General features: G+C 47.2%; 1 protein-coding gene across 1 annotated transcript in view; it reads right to left on the bottom strand.

Annotated features, from left to right (window-relative positions):
* Window positions 1-225: 225 nt before the first annotated feature.
* Window positions 226-20,183, bottom strand: part of LOC139383323 (ezrin-like) — a 37,702-nt gene continuing 17,744 nt past the window's right edge. The window contains exons 6-14 of the mRNA XM_071127813.1: window positions 19,308-19,391; window positions 18,706-18,852; window positions 17,926-18,022; window positions 17,135-17,298; window positions 13,940-14,070; window positions 9,553-9,713; window positions 3,481-3,573; window positions 2,587-2,835; window positions 226-1,765 (exon numbers count right to left, since the gene is read on the bottom strand). Coding sequence (XP_070983914.1) covers window positions 1,601-1,765; window positions 2,587-2,835; window positions 3,481-3,573; window positions 9,553-9,713; window positions 13,940-14,070; window positions 17,135-17,298; window positions 17,926-18,022; window positions 18,706-18,852; window positions 19,308-19,391 — 1,291 coding nt within the window. The 3' untranslated portion in view covers window positions 226-1,600. The remainder of the gene's footprint in view (window positions 1,766-2,586; window positions 2,836-3,480; window positions 3,574-9,552; window positions 9,714-13,939; window positions 14,071-17,134; window positions 17,299-17,925; window positions 18,023-18,705; window positions 18,853-19,307; window positions 19,392-20,183) is intronic.

The raw sequence follows: 20,183 nt of genomic DNA, 5'->3' as shown, positions 1-20,183 counted from the left end.
TGTTTAGTTCATTAATAGGCTCTACCTCAATAACAAACAGGTTGTTTAGTTCATTAATAGGCTCTACCTCAATAACAAACAGGTTGTTTAGTTCATTAATAGGCTCTACCTCAATAACAAACAGGTTGTTTAGTTCATTAATAGGCTCTACCTCAATAACAAACAGGTTGTCCAGTTCATTAATAGGCTCTACCTCAATAACAAAACATGAAGAAATCAAACAAACTTGATTGATGTTTTTTAATTGAACAGTGTGAGGCCAAGATAATGGTCGTCTCCCGAGCACATGACAGGCATACGATATCTCAAATAATCATCAGTACAATCTTTATAGTCAATTGGTTCTCTTCAATATACAGCTGCAACCCAGGCAAAATGCTGTTGTTGTTTAATGGCCAAAATTAAATAAATCAATCTACCGTCCCATATTCCCTATGTAGTGATCGGGTTCCGGTGAATGTAGGCCACTATAAAGGGGATAGGGTGGGCCCTGGTGAATGTAGGGCACTATAAAGGGGATAGGGTGGGCCCTGGTGAATGTAGGGCACTATAAAGGGGATAGGGTGGGCCCCTGGTGAATGTAGGGCACTATAAAGGGGACAGGGTGGGCCCTGGTGAATGTAGGGCACTATAAAGGGGATAGGGTGGGCCCCTGGTGAATGTAGGGCACTATAAAGGGGATAGGGTGGGCCCCTAGTGAATGTAGGGCACTATAAAGGGTACAGGGATCTGGGATACATCCTATATCAAAGGAAGGAGTGACACTCAGCACCCTCTTCTGATCAATACAACCTACTGAGTCATTTCTTTACTTAAGTCATTGTGTAATCACATACGATTGGTAATCAATATATTTATAACGTGCATTCAATCATTCTTATTTTGGTATGTATAGATAGAGTCAGGGTCTTGTGAAGACACTGATTACTGAAGAAGCTACCATAGTTTTTTTTTTTTTAAATATAGCAATGTATGGTTCATTTTAACCACATACACACACACCAATGCATGTTGACAGTATATGGTGTATCAGTGAATCATTTGTAAATAATGATAATCGAAAACAACTTGCTCTCTTTCCCCTCCTAGCTATATCTATTGAAGAGACAAAATGACATGTCATTAAAATGAGGAAGCATTCATTTTCTCTTTAAGAATTTGTTTGGATAAAAAAAAAAAAAAAAAAAGTTACTACTTTGTTTCATGATCAGTTATTTTTTATTTTTTTTAAAAGGGCAACGCTATCTCTGAGAGCGGTATTACTTCTACCAAAGCTTCCTATGGACTAACAAGGTACGGTTTCTTGTTTTAAAGTTTTCTCCAGGACCATTCTCTCTCCATCTCAGTCTCTCTCTCTCTCTCCTTCTCTCTCTCCATCTGTATCTCTCTCCCTCTCTCTTTCCATCTCTGTCTCTCACTTACTCCATCCCTCCCTCTCTCTCTCTCCCCTCTCCCTCTCTCTCTCTCCCTCTCTCTCTCTCTCTCTCTCTCCCCCCCTCTCTCTGTCTGTCTCTCTCTCCCTCTCTCTCTCTCTCCCCTCTCTCTCTCTCTCTCTCTCTCTCTCTCTCTCCCCCTCTCTCTCTCTCTCTCTCTCTGTGGTCTACAAGGATTCAAACTCGTCCACTCTCTGTTTGGTGTTACCCATACGGATTTGCCGCAGGGTCTTGTACTTGTCTCGGCCAGCGCGGACGTTCTCCGTGTGGAGCAGGTCGTTCTGGGTCTTCATGGTGTCGTCTCTGGTCTCGGCCAGGTCAGCACTCAGGGACTGCAGACAGAAAGGGTAAACGCCCAGTAAAAAAATCTCACTTTTAAAAGTTCATAGTCTCTTAACTCGTACACAAATAATGTTGTTGACTTGTTCTATATTTGTATTTTTTGTACAAAGCATAAATTGGAGAAAAACACATTAACCCCCCCCACCTCAAACAGATAATTTTAATAATGCTTGACATTTCCTCATAGAACATGATGTCATCTCCCTGAGGAGGATGAGCTGGCCAATCAGCGGTCTACCTGCATGAATATTTTTAATGACCGGTATATGCCCACACCATTCCAACATATAAAAAGCTGCTTTTTAGCATACTTAAAAACTATTTCACTCGTATCGTAAGTAATTAGGTCATATTTCACAGAACTCTGGAAACACTGAGCAGTTACTTTAAAAGCATTGGCTGCATCCTAAGTAGAAGGCTATTTCCCATAGGGCCCTAGAGACCACAACCCACAGGGCCCCAGAGACCACAGGGCCCCAGAGACCACAGGGCCCCAGAGACCACAGCCTACCAGAGACCACAGCCCACAGGGCCCCAGAGGCCACAGCCCACCAGAGACCACAGCCCACAGGGCCCCAGAGACTACAGCCCACCAGAGACCACAGGGCCCTAGAGACCACAGGGCCCCAGAGACCACAGGGCCCCAGAGACCACAGCCTACCAGAGACCACAGCCCACAGGGCCCCAGAGGCCACAGCCCACAAGAGACCACAGCCCACAGGGCCCCAGCCCACCAGAGACCACAGCCCACCAGAGACCACAGCCCACAGCGCCCCAGAGACCACAGGGCCCCAGATGGACTGAGACTCACCATTAGTTGTGCCTGAATGCGTTTGTTCTTCTCGGCCTCGGTAACACGCTCCTCCTCCTCCCGGTGGTCGTTGATGTCCTGCTGCTGCAGCTCAGCGCTGTACGTGCTGTTCTCCTCGCTTTCCTCCTGGTCACTGTGGCTGCTGTCGCTGCTGTCAGGTGAGGGAGGGGCTGGGATGGCAGCGGGGGCGGCCATTACCAGGTGAAGCTCCTCCTTAGTCTTCAGAAGATCCTCCTGTACCTCCCTAGCCTAGAGAGAGAGAGAGAGAGAGAGAGAGAGAGAGAGAGAGAGAGAGAGAGAGAGAGAGAGAGAGAGAGAGAGAAAAGGGTTTAGTACTATATCTCTTGACACATTGATGAAAATAATCATGGCCTCTAAACCTTCAAGCTGCATACTGGACCCTATTCCAACTAAACTACTGAAAGAGCTGCTTACTCTGCTTGGCCCTCCTATGTTGAACTTAATAAACAGCTCTCTATCCACCGGATGTGTACCAAACTCACTAAAAGTAGCAGTAATAAAGCCTCTCTTGAAAAAGCTTAACCTTGACCCAGAAAATATAAAAAACTATCGGCCTATATCGAATCTTTCATTCCTCTCAAAAATGTTGGAAAAGGCTGTTGCGCAGCAACTCACTGCCTTCCTGAAGACAAACAATGTATACGAAATGCTTCAGTCTGGTTTTAGACCCCATCATAGCACTGAGACTGCACTTGTGAAGGTGGTAAATGTTCAAATCTATCAATAATTCAATCAAGTTGATTCATAAAGCCCTTTTTTTGCATTAACAGTGGCTGGCTAGGATCGCTATGGTTTAGCTTTCACGTTCAGTTGATCCCTCAGAGTTGAAGTGTATGAGGACATGCTGATGGTGCCCAAGGGAAGGAGACTCACCCTGCTCTGCCATGTTTCAGCCTCTTCCTCCTGGAACCTCTTGGCCTCCTCCAGCAGGGCGATCTTAGCAGTGTACTCTGCCAGCTCTGCAGCCTAGAGAGACAGAGAGAGAGAGAGAGAGAGAGAGGTAGGTAGAGAGAGAGAGAGAGAGAGAGAGAGAGAGGTAGAGAGAGAGAGAGAGAGAGAGAGAGAGAGAGAGAGAGAGTAGAGAGAGAGAGAGAGAGAGAGAGAGAGGTAGAGAGAGAGAGAGAGGTAGGTAGAGAGAGAGAGCGAGGTAGGTAGAGAGAGAGAGAGAGAGAGGTAGAGAGAGAGAGAGAGAGAGGTAGAGAGAGGTAGGTAGAGAGAGAGAGAGGTAGAGAGAGAGAGAGAGAGGTAGAGAGAGAGAGAGAGAGAGAGAGAGAGGTAGGTAGAGAGAGAGAGAGGTAGGTAGAGAGAGAGAGAGAGGTAGAGAGAGAGAGAGAGAGGTAGAGAGAGGTAGGTAGAGAGAGAGAGAGAGAGGTAGGTAGAGAGAGAGAGAGAGAGGTAGAGAGAGAGAGAGAGAGGTAGAGAGAGGTAGGTAGAGAGAGAGAGAGGTAGAGAGAGAGAGAGAGAGAGGTAGGTAGAGAGAGAGAGAGGTAGGTAGGTAGAGAGAGAGAGGTAGAGAGAGAGAGAGAGAGGTAGGTAGAGAGAGAGAGAGAGAGAGAGAGAGACAGAGAGAGAGATAGAGAGAGAAAAGGTGTCAGATCTTAGCAGTGTATTGCGCCACCTTAACAACAATGACAAATGGTTTGATGAAGAATGCAAAAATCTAAGAAAAAAATGTAGAAACCTGTCCAACCAAAAACATAGAGACCCAGAAAACCTACGCCTTCGCTATGGTGAATCACTGAAACAATACAGAAATACACTACGGAAAAAGAAGGAACAGCACATCAGAAATCAGCTCAATGTAATTGAAGAATCCATAGACTCTAACCACTTCTGGGAAAATTGGAAAACACTAAATGAACAACACCATAAAGAGTTGTCTATCCAAAATGGAGATGTATGGGTAAACCACTTCTCCAATCTGATTGGCTCTATAACAAAGAACAAACAGCAAAAACATATACATGATCAAATACAACTCTTAGAATCAACTATTAAAGACTACCAGAACCCACTGGATTCTCCAGTTACCTTGAATGAACTACAGGACAAAATGCAAACCCTCCAACCCAAAAAGGCCTGTGGTGTTGATGGTATCCTCAATGAAATGATAAAATATACAGACAACAAATTCCAAATTGGCTAAACTTAAACTCTTCCACATTATCCTTAGCTCTGGCATCTTCCCCAATATTTGGAACCAAGGACTGATCACCCCAATCCACAAAAGTGGAGACAAATTTGACCCCAATAACTACCGTGGGATGTGTGTCAACAGCAACCTTGGGAAAATCCTCTGCATTATCATTAACAGCAGACTCGTACATGTCCTCAGTGAAAACAATGTACTGAGCAAATGTCAAATTGGCTTTTTTGCCAAATTACCGTACAACAGACCACGTATTCACCCTGCACACCCTAACTGACAAACAAACAAACCAAAACAAAGGCAAAGTCTTCTCATTCTTTGTTGATTTCAAAAAAGCTTTAGACTCAATCTGGCATGGGGGTCTGCTATACACACTGATGGAAAGTGGTGTTGGGGGTAAAAACATACGTCATTATAAAATTCATTCTGCAGCCTAGAGAGTCGAAGAAGAAGAAGAGGAAGAAGAAGGCTGAGAACAGGTGGATCGGGGCAGGGTGATGTTATTGATGTTTGCGTATTCTCAAGGAACCGGGAATCAATTACTTTGGGAATCGACTCCCAGCCCTAATTTTACATAAAGACCAGAACATCAAGCATTTATACAGAAGTCCTCTTGACTCATCCCAGTGTCCTCACCAGCTGTTCCTGACTCATCCCAGTGTCCTCACCAGCTGTTCCTGACTCATCCCAGTGTCCTCACCAGCTGTTCCTGACTCATCCCAGTGTCCTCACCAGCTGTTCCTGACTCATCCCAGTGTCCTCACCAGCTGTTCCTGACTCATCCCAGTGTCCTCACCAGCTGTTCCTGACTCATCCCAGTGTCCTCAACAGCTGTTCCTGACTCATCCCAGTGTCCTCAACAGCTGTTCCTGACTCATCCCAGTGTCCTCAACAGCTGTTCCTGACTCATCCCAGTGTCCTCAACAGCTGTTCCTGACTCATCCCAGTGTCCTCACCAACTGTTCCTGACTCATCCCAGTGTCCTCAACAGCTGTTCCTGACTCATCCCAGTGTCCTCACCAGCTGTTTCTGACTCATCCCAGTGTCCTCACCAGCTGTTCCTGACTCATCCCAGTGTCCTCACCAGCTGTTCCTGACTCATCCCAGTGTCCTCACCAGCTGTTCCTGACTCATCCCAGTGTCCTCACCAGCTGTTCCTGACTCATCCCAGTGTCCTCACCAGCTGTTCCTGACTCATCCCAGTGTCCTCACCAGCTGTTCCTGACTCATCCCAGTGTCCTCACCAGCTGTTCCTAACTCATCCCAGTGTCCTCAACAGCTGTTCCTGACTCATCCCAGTGTCCTCAACAGCTGTTCCTGACTCATCCCAGTGTCCTCACCAGCTGTTCCTGACTCATCCCAGTGTCCTCACCAGCTGTTCCTGACTCATCCCAGTGTCCTCACCAGCTGTTCCTGACTCATCCCAGTGTCCTCACCAGCTGTTCCTGACTCATCCCAGTGTCCTCACCAGCTGTTCCTGACTCATCCCAGTGTCCTCACCAGCTGTTCCTGACTCATCCCAGTGTCCTCACCAGCTGTTCCTGACTCATCCCAGTGTCCTCACCAGCTGTTCCTGACTCATCCCAGTGTCCTCACCAGCTGTTCCTGACTCATCCCAGTGTCCTCAACAGCTGTTCCTGACTCATCCCAGTGTCCTCACCAGCTGTTCCTGACTCATCCCAGTGTCCTCACCAGCTGTTCCTGACTCATCCCAGTGTCCTCAACAGCTGTTCCTGACTCATCCCAGTGTCCTCACCAACTGTTCCTGACTCATCCCAGTGTCCTCAACAGCTGTTCCTGACTCATCCCAGTGTCCTCACCAGCTGTTTCTGACTCATCCCAGTGTCCTCACCAGCTGTTCCTGACTCATCCCAGTGTCCTCACCAGCTGTTCCTGACTCATCCCAGTGTCCTCACCAGCTGTTCCTGACTCATCCCAGTGTCCTCACCAGCTGTTCCTGACTCATCCCAGTGTCCTCACCAGCTGTTCCTGACTCATCCCAGTGTCCTCACCAGCTGTTCCTGACTCATCCCAGTGTCCTCAACAGCTGTTCCTGACTCATCCCAGTGTCCTCAACAGCTGTTCCTGACTCATCCCAGTGTCCTCACCAGCTGTTCCTGACTCATCCCAGTGTCCTCACCAGCTGTTCCTGACTCATCCCAGTGTCCTCACCAGCTGTTCCTGACTCATCCCAGTGTCCTCACCAGCTGTTCCTGACTCATCCCAGTGTCCTCACCAGCTGTTCCTGACTCATCCCAGTGTCCTCACCAGCTGTTCCTGACTCATCCCAGTGTCCTCACCAGCTGTTCCTGACTCATCCCAGTGTCCTCACCAGCTGTTCCTGACTCATCCCAGTGTCCTCACCAACTGTTCCTGACTCATCCCAGTGTCCTCAACAGCTGTTCCTGACTCATCCCAGTGTCCTCAACAGCTGTTCCTGACTCATCCCAGTGTCCTCACCAACTGTTCCTGACTCATCCCAGTGTCCTCAACAGCTGTTCCTGACTCATCCCAGTGTCCTCACCAGCTGTTCCTGACTCATCCCAGTGTCCTCACCAGCTGTTCCTGACTCATCCCAGTGTCCTCACCAGCTGTTCCTGACTCATCCCAGTGTCCTCACCAGCTGTTCCTGACTCATCCCAGTGTCCTCACCAGCTGTTCCTGACTCATCCCAGTGTCCTCACCAGCTGTTCCTGACTCATCCCAGTGTCCTCAACAGCTGTTCCTGACTCATCCCAGTGTCCTCACCAGCTGTTCCTGACTCATCCCAGTGTCCTCAACAGCTGTTCCTGACTCATCCCAGTGTCCTCAACAGCTGTTCCTGACTCATCCCAGTGTCCTCACCAACTGTTCCTGACTCATCCCAGTGTCCTCAACAGCTGTTCCTGACTCATCCCAGTGTCCTCACCAGCTGTTTCTGACTCATCCCAGTGTCCTCACCAGCTGTTCCTGACTCATCCCAGTGTCCTCACCAGCTGTTCCTGACTCATCCCAGTGTCCTCACCAGCTGTTCCTGACTCATCCCAGTGTCCTCACCAGCTGTTCCTGACTCATCCCAGTGTCCTCACCAGCTGTTCCTGACTCATCCCAGTGTCCTCACCAGCTGTTCCTGACTCATCCCAGTGTCCTCAACAGCTGTTCCTGACTCATCCCAGTGTCCTCAACAGCTGTTCCTGACTCATCCCAGTGTCCTCAACAGCTGTTCCTGACTCATCCCAGTGTCCTCACCAGCTGTTCCTGACTCATCCCAGTGTCCTCACCAGCTGTTCCTGACTCATCCCAGTGTCCTCACCAGCTGTTCCTGACTCATCCCAGTGTCCTCACCAGCTGTTCCTGACTCATCCCAGTGTCCTCACCAGCTGTTCCTGACTCATCCCAGTGTCCTCACCAGCTGTTCCTGACTCATCCCAGTGTCCTCACCAGCTGTTCCTGACTCATCCCAGTGTCCTCACCAGCTGTTCCTGACTCATCCCAGTGTCCTCACCAGCTGTTCCTGACTCATCCCAGTGTCCTCACCAACTGTTCCTGACTCATCCCAGTGTCCTCAACAGCTGTTCCTGACTCATCCCAGTGTCCTCAACAGCTGTTCCTGACTCATCCCAGTGTCCTCACCAACTGTTCCTGACTCATCCCAGTGTCCTCACCAGCTGTTCCTGACTCATCCCAGTGTCCTCACCAGCTGTTCCTGACTCATCCCAGTGTCCTCACCAGCTGTTCCTGACTCATCCCAGTGTCCTCACCAGCTGTTCCTGACTCATCCCAGTGTCCTCACCAGCTGTTCCTGACTCATCCCAGTGTCCTCACGGGCTGTTCCTGACTCATCCCAGTGTCCTCACGGGCTGTTCCTGACTCATCCCAGTGTCCTCACCAGCTGTTCCTAACTCATCCCAGTGTCCTCAACAGCTGTTCCTGACTCATCCCAGTGTCCTCAACAGCTGTTCCTGACTCATCCCAGTGTCCTCACCAGCTGTTCCTGACTCATCCCAGTGTCCTCAACAGCTGTTCCTGACTCATCCCAGTGTCCTCAACAGCTGTTCCTGACTCATCCCAGTGTCCTCACCAACTGTTCCTGACTCATCCCAGTGTCCTCAACAGCTGTTCCTGACTCATCCCAGTGTCCTCACCAGCTGTTCTTGACTCATCCCAGTGTCCTCACCAGCTGTTCCTGACTCATCCCAGTGTCCTCACCAGCTGTTCCTGACTCATCCCAGTGTCCTCACCAGCTGTTCCTGACTCATCCCAGTGTCCTCACCAGCTGTTCCTGACTCATCCCAGTGTCCTCACCAGCTGTTCCTGACTCATCCCAGTGTCCTCACCAGCTGTTCCTGACTCATCCCAGTGTCCTCACCAGCTGTTCCTAACTCATCCCAGTGTCCTCAACAGCTGTTCCTGACTCATCCCAGTGTCCTCAACAGCTGTTCCTGACTCATCCCAGTGTCCTCACCAGCTGTTCCTGACTCATCCCAGTGTCCTCAACAGCTGTTCCTGACTCATCCCAGTGTCCTCACCAGCTGTTCCTGACTCATCCCAGTGTCCTCACCAGCTGTTCCTGACTCATCCCAGTGTCCTCACCAGCTGTTCCTGACTCATCCCAGTGTCCTCACCAGCTGTTCCTGACTCATCCCAGTGTCCTCACCAGCTGTTCCTAACTCATCCCAGTGTCCTCCCCAGCTGTTCCTGACTCATCCCAGTGTTCTCACCAGCTGTTCCTAACTCAACCCAGTGTCCTCACCAGCTGTTCCTAACTCATCCCAGTGTCCTCCCCAGCTGTTCCTGACTCATCCCAGTGTACTCACCAGCTGTTCCTGACTCTCTAGCTGAATCACGGCCTGCCTGGCCAGCTCGTCTTTGGCCAGGAGAGCAGCCTGTCTCTCAGCCTCCAGCCTGGCTGCATCCTGCTCCACCCTCCTCCTCTCCTCTTCCAGACGGATAGCTCTCTCCAGCTGCTCCTGCAGTTCTGTTACAGACAGACAGACATTATATTCAAATACATATACACATATATATATATATTCATATATACTGAACAAAAATATAAATCGCAACATGTAACAATTTCAAAGATTTTAATGAGTTACAGTTATAAAGAATATAAAGAAATCAGTTAATTCAAATAAATCAATTAGACCCTAATCTATTTATTTGACATGACTGGGAATACAAAAATGCATCTTGTTGGTCACAGACACCTTTAAAAAAAAAGGTAGGGGAGTGTATCAGAAAACCAGTCAGTATCTGGTGTGACCACCATTTGCCTCATGCAGCGCGACACATCTCCTTCGCATAGAGTTTATCAGGCTGGTGATTGTGGCCTGTGGAATGTTGTCCCACTCCTCTTCAATGGCTGTGGGAAGTTGCTGGATATTGGCGGGAACTGGAACACGCTGTCGTACAGGTCGATCCAGAGCATCCCAAACATGATCAACGGGTGACATGTCTGGTGAGTATGCAGGTTAAGAAAGAACTGGGACATTTTCAGCTTCCAGGAATTGTGTAAAGATCCTTGCGACATGGGGCCTCAACAACTGACACCCACGAAGCATCGTTACCCATCGCTTCACAAAAGCCGCGGCCCTTGCAGAGCAAGGGGAACTACTACTTCAAGGTCTCAGAGCAAGTGACGTCACCGATTGAAACGCTATTTAGCGCGCACCGCTAAGCTAGCCGTTTCACATCCGTTACACTCACCCCCCTTTTGACCTCCTCCTTTTCCGCAGCAACCAGTGATCCGGGTCAACAGCATCAATTGTAACAGTATAACTTTAGGCCGCCCCCTCGCCCATACCCGGGCGCGAACCAGGGACCCTCACCGATTGAAACGCTATTTAGCGCGCACCGCTAACTAAGCTAGCCGTTTCACATCCGTTACACATTATCATGCTGAAACATGAGGTGATGGTGGTGGATGAATGGCACGACAATGGGCCTCAGGATCTCATCACGGTATCTCTGTGCATTCAAATTGCCATCGATAAAATGCAATTGTGTTCATTGTCCATAGTTTATGCCTGCCCATACCATAACCCCACCGCCATCACGGGGCACTCTGTTCACAACGTTGACATCAGCGAACTGCTCGCCCACACGATGCCATACATGAGGCCATTCTCATGGTCTTGAGATGAGATGGCATTGTGTTGTGTGACAAAACTGCATAATTTAGAGTGAACTTTTATTGTACCCAGCACAAGGTGCACCTGTGGATCGTGCTATTAAGTCAGCTTTTTTGATATGCCAGATCTGCCAGGTGGATGGATTATCTTGGCAAAGGAGAAATAACAGGGTTGTAAAACAAATGTAAACAACATTGGAGAGAAATTCGATTTTTTGTGAGTCAAACATTTCAAGTATCTTTTATTTCAGCTCATGAAATGCGGGACAAACACTTTACATGTTGCGTTTATATTTATGTTCAGTGTACAGTTGAAGTCGGAAGTTTGCATATATTTTGGTTGGAGTCATTAAAACTCGTTTTTGAACCACTTCACAAATTTCTTGTTAACAAACTATAGTTTTGGCAAGTCGGTTAGTAGATCTACTTTGTGCATGACACAAGTAATTTTTCCAACAACTTACAGACAGATTATTTCACTTATAATTCACTGTATCACAATTCCAGTGATTCTGAAGTTTACATACACTAAGTTGACTGTGCCTAAAAACAGCTTGGAAAATTCCAGAAAATGATGTCATGGCTTTAGAAGCTTCTGATAGGCCAATTGACATCATTTGAGTAATTGGAGGTGTACCTGTGGATGTATTTCAAGGCCTACCTTCAAACCCAGTGCCTATTTGCTTGACATCATGTGAACATCAAAAGAAATCAAACAAGACCTCAGAAAAAACATTGTAGACCTCCACAAGTCTGGTTCATCCTTGGGAGCAATTTCCAAACGCCTGAAGGTACCATGTTCATCTGTACAAACAATAGTACGCAAGTATAAACACCATGGGACCACGCAGCCGTCATACCGCTCAGGAAGGAGACGCGTTCTGTCTCCTAGAGATGAACGTACTTTGGTGTGAAAAGAGCAAATCAATCCCAGAACAACAGCAAAGGACCTTGTGAAGATGCTGGAGGAAACAGGTACAAAAGTATCTATATCCACAGTAAAATGAGACCTATATCGACATAACCTGAAAGGCCACTCAGCAAGGAAGAAGCCACTGCTCCAAAACCGCCATAAAAAAGACAAACTACGGTTTACAACTGCACATGGGGACAAAGATTGTACTTTTGGAGAAATGTCCTCTGGTCTGATGAAACAAAAATATAACTGTTTGGTCATAAAGACCATCGTTATGTTTGGAGGAAAAAGAGGTAAGTTTGTAAGCCGAAGAACACCATCCCAACAGTGAAGCACGAGGGTGACAGCATCATGTTGTGGGGGTGCTTTGCTGCAGGAGGGACTGGTGCAATTCACAAAATAGATGGCATCATGAGGAAGAATATTATGTGGATATATTGACGCAACATCTCAACACATCAGTCAGGAAGTTAAAGCTTGGTCGCAAATGGGTCTTCCAAATGGACAATGACCCCAAGCATACTTCCAAAGTTGTGGCAAAATGGCTTAAGGACAACAAAGTCAAGGTATTGGAGTGGCCATCACAAAGCCCTGACTTCAATCCCATAGAACATTTGTGGGCAGAACTGAAAAAAGTGAGTGCGAGCAAGGAGGCCTACAAACCTGACTCAGTTACACCAGCTCTGTCAGGAGGAATGGGCCAAAATTCACCCAACTTATTGTGGGAAGCTTGTGGAAAGCTACCTGACACGTTTGACCCAAGTTAAACAATTTCAAGGCAATGCTGCCAAATACTAATTGAGTCTCTGTAAACTTCTGACCCACTGGGAATGTGATGAAAAAGCTTAAATAAATCATTCTCTATACTATTATTCTGACATTTCACATTCTTAAAATAAAGTGGTGTTCCTAACTGATCGAAGACAGGGATTTTCTATTAGGATTAAATGTCAGGAACTGTGAAAAACTGAGTTTAAATATATTTGGCTAAGGTGTATGTAAACCTCCGACTTCAACTGTGTATATATTCATGAATTATGAATGATTAGACTCTGAAGGGTAAAGGAGGGTGTAGGTGGGGTACAGGAGGGTGTAGGTGGGGTACAGGAGGGTGTAGGTGGGGTACAGGAGGGTGTAGGTGGGGTACAGGAGGGTGTAGGTGGGGTACAGGAGGGTGAAGGTGGGGTACAGGAGGGTGAAGGTGGGGTACAGGAGGGTGTAGGTGGGGTACAGGAGGGTGAAGGTGGGGTACAGCAGGGTGTAGGTGGGATACAGGAGGGTGAAGGTGGGGTACAGCAGGGTGAAAATGGGGTACAGGAGGGTGAAGGTGGGGTACAGGAAGGTGAAGGTGGGGTACAGGAAGGTGAAGGTGGGGTAGAGGTGGTCTTGTATGGCTCAGTTGGTAAAAGAGTGACACTAGCAACACCAAGGTTGTAGGTTCAATTCCCACTGAGATTATATAGTGAATAATATGTATGTGTTCACTTTACCCAGGGGAAGTGTAGGGGAATAAGGCAAGCTATGCTGCTAGTTAAAAGGTTATCTTGATTATTCCTCTGTAACCAAAGATCTGACTAGTTAATACACGAGTTTCAACTTCACTCAGCCTGATAAAGAGCAAGGCTGTTGTCTCTAATTTATCCCAAAGTGTTCCCTTCCCCTCTGATTTGATATTTGGCTAAGAAATATGGCGGAAACTCCCACCGGTCTATGCCTCCACCAATCCAATGATTTTATATGATTGGGAAGTAGTGAACGAGTGTACACTTCAGGAGAAAGGAGATACTACTGGGACGCAACCCAAGTCTGAAGGGAAGCAAGTCAACATTTGATGGCAGTATCTCTACAGACAATAAAGTCTATGAATGATTAGACAATGAAGGAAGGGAGTCTCTGACACACCCTGCCTTCCTATGAATGATTAGACAATGAAGGAAGGGAGTCTCTGACATACCCTGCTTTTCTATGAATGATTAGATTATGAAGGAAGTGAGTCTCTGACACACCCTGCCTTCCTATGAATGATTAGACAATGAAGGAAGGGAGTCTCTGACACACCCTGCCTTCCTATGAATGATTCGATTATGAAGGATGGAAGTCTGTCTGTAAATCTGTGGTGCACCCTACCTTCCTTACCCATATTACATGTCCTTACCTCTCTCTGCCTTCTTGGTTGTCTCCTCAAACTGGTACAGCCTCAGCATCAAGTCCTGCTTCTCTCTCTCCATCTGATCCTTCTCTTTCTCCATGGCCTCCCGTTTCTTCTTCTCATTCTCCAGCTGGGCCCTGAAAACAGGAGTAGGTGATTGTGACTTTTTATATTGGTGTATCTTCGCCTGGTTCGACTCCTGAGACACGGAAGCCACACAGTACAGACAGCAGTTCACAGATAAGGTGAAAGCGGGGTACAGGAGGGTGAAGGTGGGGGTGCAGAAGGGTGAAGATGAGGTACAGGAGGGTAAAGATGAGGTACAGTAGGGTGAAGGTGTGTACAGTAGGGTGAAGGTGGGTACAGTAGGGTGAAGGTGGGTACAGTAGGGTGAAGGTGGGGGTGCAGGAGGGTGAAGGTGAGGTACAGGAGGGTGAAGGTGGGGTACAGTAGGGTGAAGGTGGGGTACAGCAGGGTAAAGGTGGGGTACAGGTACAGGAGAAGGGATTGTAACTTGTGAGAGACCGAAGACACACAGCACAGCCAGCAGTTCACAAGCATCATAAACACAATTATACAGTGAACGCCACATTACGCCACGCAACGTTGGATAATAAACTCGTAACACTTTAATGCTTGTTAGCTGTAAAGCTTTCATATAAAGCTGTTACATAAAGGTTTGCTATAAAGCTGAGTGATGGAGCTGTAGAAATACAACCACTCATAGACGGAGCTGTGTATTCCACAGGGTCCATGAGATAGTAAATGCTATCTCTACATCAAATAATAGTGACCTACAGAGCCTTTGGAAAGTATTCAGACCCCTTCTTGACTTTTCCCACATTTTGTTACGTTACAGCCTTATTCTTAAATTGATGAAATAATGTTTTCCTCGTGAATCTGCACACAATACCCCATAATGACATCACAATACCCCATAATGGCATCACAATACCCCATAATGACATCACAATACCCCATAATGACATCACAATACCCCATAATGACATCACAATACCCCATAATGACATCACAATACCCCATAATGACATCACAATATCCCATAATGACATCACAATATCCTATAATGACATCACAATACTGTATAATGACATCACAATACCCTATAATGACAAAGCGAAAACAGGTTTTTAGATTTTTTTTCAAATGTATGAAAAAAAACAGCAGATACCTTATTGACATACACTACTGTTCAAAAGTTTGGGGTCACCTAGAAATGTCCTTGTTTTTCAAAGAAGAGGACATTTTTTGTCCATTAAAATAATATCATATTGATCAGAAATACAGTGTAGACATTGTTCATGTTGTAGCTGGAAACGGCAGATTTTTTATGGAATATCTACATAGGCGTACAGGTGAAGGTGTGGTCCTGTGTACAGGTGAAGGTGTGGTCCTGTGTACAGGTGAAGGTGTAGTCCTGTGTACAGGTGAAGGTGTAGTCCTGTGTACAGGTGAAGGTGTGGTCCTGTGTACAGGTGAAGGTGTAGTCCTGTGTACAGGTGAAGGTGTGGTCCTGTGTACAGGTGAAGGTGTAGTCCTGTGTACAGGTGAAGGTGTGGTCCTGTGTACAGGTGAAGGTGTGGTCCTGTGTACAGGTGAAGGTGTGGTCCTGTGTACAGGTGAAGGTGTAGTCCTGTGTACAGGTGAAGGTGTGGTCCTGTGTACAGGTGAAGGTGTGGTCCTGTGTACAGGTGAAGGTGTGGTCCTGTGTACAGGTGAAGGTGTAGTCCTGTGTACAGGTGAAGGTGTGGTCCTGTGTACAGGTGAAGGTGTGGTCCTGTGTACAGGTGAAGGTGTGGTCCTGTGTACAGGTGAAGGTGTGGTCCTGTGTACAGGTGAAAGTGTGGTCCTGTGTACAGGTGAAGGTGTGGTCCTGTGTACAGGTGAAGGTGTGGTCCTGTGTACAGGTGAAGGTGTGGTCCTGTGTACAGGTGAAGGTGTGGTCCTGTGTACAGGTGAAGGTGTGGTCCTGTGTACAGGTGAAGGTGTGGTCCTGTGTACAGGTGAAGGTGTGGTCCTGTGTACAGGTGAAGGTGTGGTCCTGTGTACAGGTGAAGGTGTGGTCCTGTGTACAGGTGAAGGTGTAGTCCTGTGTACAGGTGAAGGTGTGGTCCTGTGTACAGGTGAAGGTGTAGTCCTGTGTACAGGTGAAGGTGTGGTCCTGTGTACAGGTGAAGGTGTGGTCCTGTGTACAGGTGAAGGTGTGGTCCTGTGTACAGGTGAAGGTGTGGTCCTGTGTACAGGTGAAGGTGTGGTCCTGTGTACAGGTGAAGGTGTGGTCCTGTGTACAGGTGAAGGTGTGGTCCTGTGTACAGGTGAAGGTGTAGTCCTGTGTACAGGTGAAGGTGTAGTCCTGTGTACAGGTGAAGGTGTGGTCCTGTGTACAGGTGAAGGTGTAGTCCTGTGTACAGGTGAAGGTGTGGTCCTGTGTACAGGTGAAGGTGTGGTCCTGTGTACAGGTGAAGGTGTGGTCCTGTATACAGGTGAAGGTGTAGTCCAGTGTACAGGTGAAGGTGTGGTCCTGTGTACAGGTGAAGGTGTGGTCCTGTGTACAGGTGAAGGTGTAGTCCTGTGTACAGGTGAAGGTGTAGTCCAGTGTACAGGTGAAGGTGTAGTCCAGTGTACAGGTGAAGGTGTGGTCCTGTGTACAGGTGAAGGTGTGGTCCTGTGTACAGGTGAAGGTGTAGTCCTGTGTACAGGTGAAGGTGTAGTCCTGTGTACAGGTGAAGGTGTGGTCCTGTGTACAGGTGAAGGTGTGGTCCTGTGTACAGGTGAAGGTGTGGTCCTGTGTACAGGTGAAGGTGTGGTCCTGTGTACAGGTGAAGGTGTAGTCCTGTGTACAGGTGAAGGTGTAGTCCTGTGTACAGGTGAAGGTGTGGTCCTGTATACAGGTGAAGGTGTGGTCCTGTATACAGGTGAAGGTGTGGTCCTGTGTACAGGTGAAGGTGTGGTCCTGTGTACAGGTGAAGGTGTGGTCCTGTATACAGGTGAAGGTGTGGTCCTGTGTACAGGTGAAGGTGTGGTCCTGTGTACAGGTGAAGGTGTGGTCCTGTGTACAGGTGAAGGTGTGGTCCTGTGTACAGGTGAAGGTGTAGTCCTGTGTACAGGTGAAGGTGTGGTCCTGTATACAGGTGAAGGTGTGGTCCTGTGTACAGGTGAAGGTGTGGTCCTGTCTCTTACCTTTCCATCTGTTTCTGGTGCTTCTCCTCCCTGGCCTTAGTCTTCATCTGCTGCACCTCGATGGTGTCCGGCTTTCTGCGTTTCATGTATAGCTCATGGTTCCCCATGCACAGAGCCAGGATACGCTTATTCATGCCCAGCCGAGGGGCGTAGAACACAAAATCCTGAGAATATATGTTGGGTTTTATTAAACCGCTCTCTCAGTCTCAATCACTCTCAATCTCAATAGCTCTCAATCTCAATAGCTCTCAATCTCAATCGCTTTCTCGCGCTCAATCTCAAGCTCTTTCAATCTCAATCGCTCTTTCAATCTCAATCGCTTTCTCACGCTCTCTCAATCTCAATCGCTCTCAATCTCAATCACTCTCTCAATCTCAATCGCTCTCTCGCGCTCTCAATCTCAATCGCTCTCAATCTCAATCGTTCTCTCGCGCTCTCTCAATCTCAATCGCTCTCTCAATCTCAATCGTTCTCTCGCGCTCTCTCAATCTCAATCGCTCTCTCAATCTCAATCGCTCTCTCGCGCTCTCTCAGTCTCAATCGCTCTCAATCTCAATCGCTCTCTCAATCTCAATCACTCTCTCAATCTCAATCACTCTCTCAATCGCAATCGCTCTCAATCTCAATCGCTCTCAATCTCAATCGCTCTCAATCTCAATCGCTCTCTCTCACACACACACACACACAGACACTTGTTTACACTCTCTCGGTCTCTGAAGTGATGTACTGAACAAGACCTGAGGCTTACAGCAGTAACTTGACTGACATTAACGGAATAATAGAGGACTCACGGGAGCTTTCTTATCGATGGGCTTGATGATGAACTTTTTATCACTGAATGAAATGTTCCTAATTTCACTCCAGGGAAACCCGATCTTTGGAGTCAGTCTGGAAGAGAGAAGTCACGTCAACATTCAGCAGTTAAAAACAAGTGCAAACAAAGCGTTGTGACTCCTTTACGTACTACTAATATCATGATGTAATCAATACTGTTTAGAGGACTCAGGATAACTAGGGCAACGACCTCCCCATAACATCCACAACCTGCCGGTCATGTTTGATGTTAGCTGACAGTAGGCTAGGGACTGAGAGGAGAAGTAGATTACAGTTAGCAAGCGAGGAGTAGAGGTAGAGTGGAGTAGAGGTAGAGTGGAGTAGAGTGGAGTAGAGTGGAGTAGAGGTAGAGTAGAGTAGAGGTAGAGTGGAGTAGAGGTAGAGTGGAGTAGAGGTAGAGTAGAGTAGAGGTAGAGTAGAGTGGAGTAGAGGTAGAGTGGAGTAGAGGTAGAGTAGAGTAGAGGTAGAGTAGAGTGGAGTAGAGGTAGAGGTAGAGTAGAGTAGAGTATAAGTAGAGTACAGTTAGCAGGCGTAGAGGTAGAGTAGAGGTAGAGATAGAGGTAGAGTGGAGTAGAGGTAGAGTGGAGTAGAGGTAGAGGTAGAGTAGAGGTAGAGTGGAGTAGAGTAGAGGTAGAGTATAAGTAGAGGTAGAGTAGAGGTAGAGTGGAGTAGAGTAGAGGTAGAGTATAAGTAGAGGTAGAGGTAAAGTAATAGTAGCTGTAGAGGTAGATGTTTACCTGTCGTCCTTCTCGTAGATGTTGAGTCCCAGGGCATCTACCCCCAGCCACAGCTCTGTCCCCTTCCTGTTCTTGATGTCAAAGAAGTTGACTCCATACATCTCCAAGTCCTGGGCGATCTTTAGATACTCCAGCATAGCATCCTCCCTGTTCACAAAGCATCAATGGAATCCTAACTGTAATTGGTGGGAAAGGTCTGAATCCTAACTGTAATTGGTGGAGAAAGGTCTGAATCCTAACTGTAATTGGTGGAGAAAGGTCTGAATCCTAACTGTAATTGGTGGAAAAGGTCTGAATCCTAACTGTAATTGGTGGAAAAGGTCTGAATCCTAACTGTAATTGGTGGAGAAAGGTCTGAATCCTAACTGTAATTGGTGGAGAAAGGTCTGAATCCTAACTGTAATTGGTGGAGAAAGGTCTAAATCCTAACTGTAATTGGTGGAGAAAGGTCTGAATCCTAACTGTAATTAGTGGGAAAGGTCTGAATCCAAACTAATTGGTGGAATAGGTCTGAATCCAAACTAATTGGTGGAAAAGTCCTGAATCCTAACTAATTGGTGGAAAAGGTCTGAATCCTAACTGTAATTAGCGTTCACACTTACTTGAGCATAGCTCTGTGTTCCTCGTGCCAGGTCTGGATCCGCTGCTCCCACTGTTCTTTAGACAGCTTGTGTTGATCCAGCACTCTGAGAGAAGAAGAAGAAGAAGGAGAAGAAGAAGAAGAAGAAGGAGAAGAAGACTTTATTAGTCCATTTTCTTTTCAGTCAGGAAATGTGTCTTCTGTTTATCACCTCTGAAAGACACACTAACACACACACACACACACACTGCCTTCGGAAACTATTCAGACTCTTTGACTTTTCCATTTTTTTAAACGAATAAAAAAAGATCCTCATCAATCTACACACTACCCCATAATGACATCACACTACCCCATAATGACATCACACTACCCCATAATGACATCACACTACCCCATAACGACATCACACTACCCCATAACGACATCACACTACCCCATAACGACATCACACTACCCCATAACGACATCACACTACCCCATAATGACATCACACTACCCCATAATGACATCACACTACCCCATAATGACATCACACTACCCCATAACGACATCACACTACCCCATAACGACATCACACTACCCCATAACGACATCACACTACCCCATAACGACATCACACTACCCCATAACGACATCACACTACCCCATAACGACATCACACTACCCCATAACGACATCACACTACCCCATAACGACATCACACTACCCCATAACGACATCACACTACCCCATAACGACATCACACTACCCCATAACGACATCACAATACCCCATAACGACATCACACTACCCCATAACGACATCACACTACCCCATAACGACATCACACTACCCCATAACGACATCACACTACCCCATAACGACATCACACTACCCCATAACGACATCACACTAC

The sequence above is a fragment of the Oncorhynchus clarkii genome, chromosome 25, assembly GCF_045791955.1.
Source record: "Oncorhynchus clarkii lewisi isolate Uvic-CL-2024 chromosome 25, UVic_Ocla_1.0, whole genome shotgun sequence".
NCBI lineage: Eukaryota > Metazoa > Chordata > Actinopteri > Salmoniformes > Salmonidae > Oncorhynchus > Oncorhynchus clarkii.
This window is presented reverse-complemented; position numbering and strand designations above follow the sequence as displayed.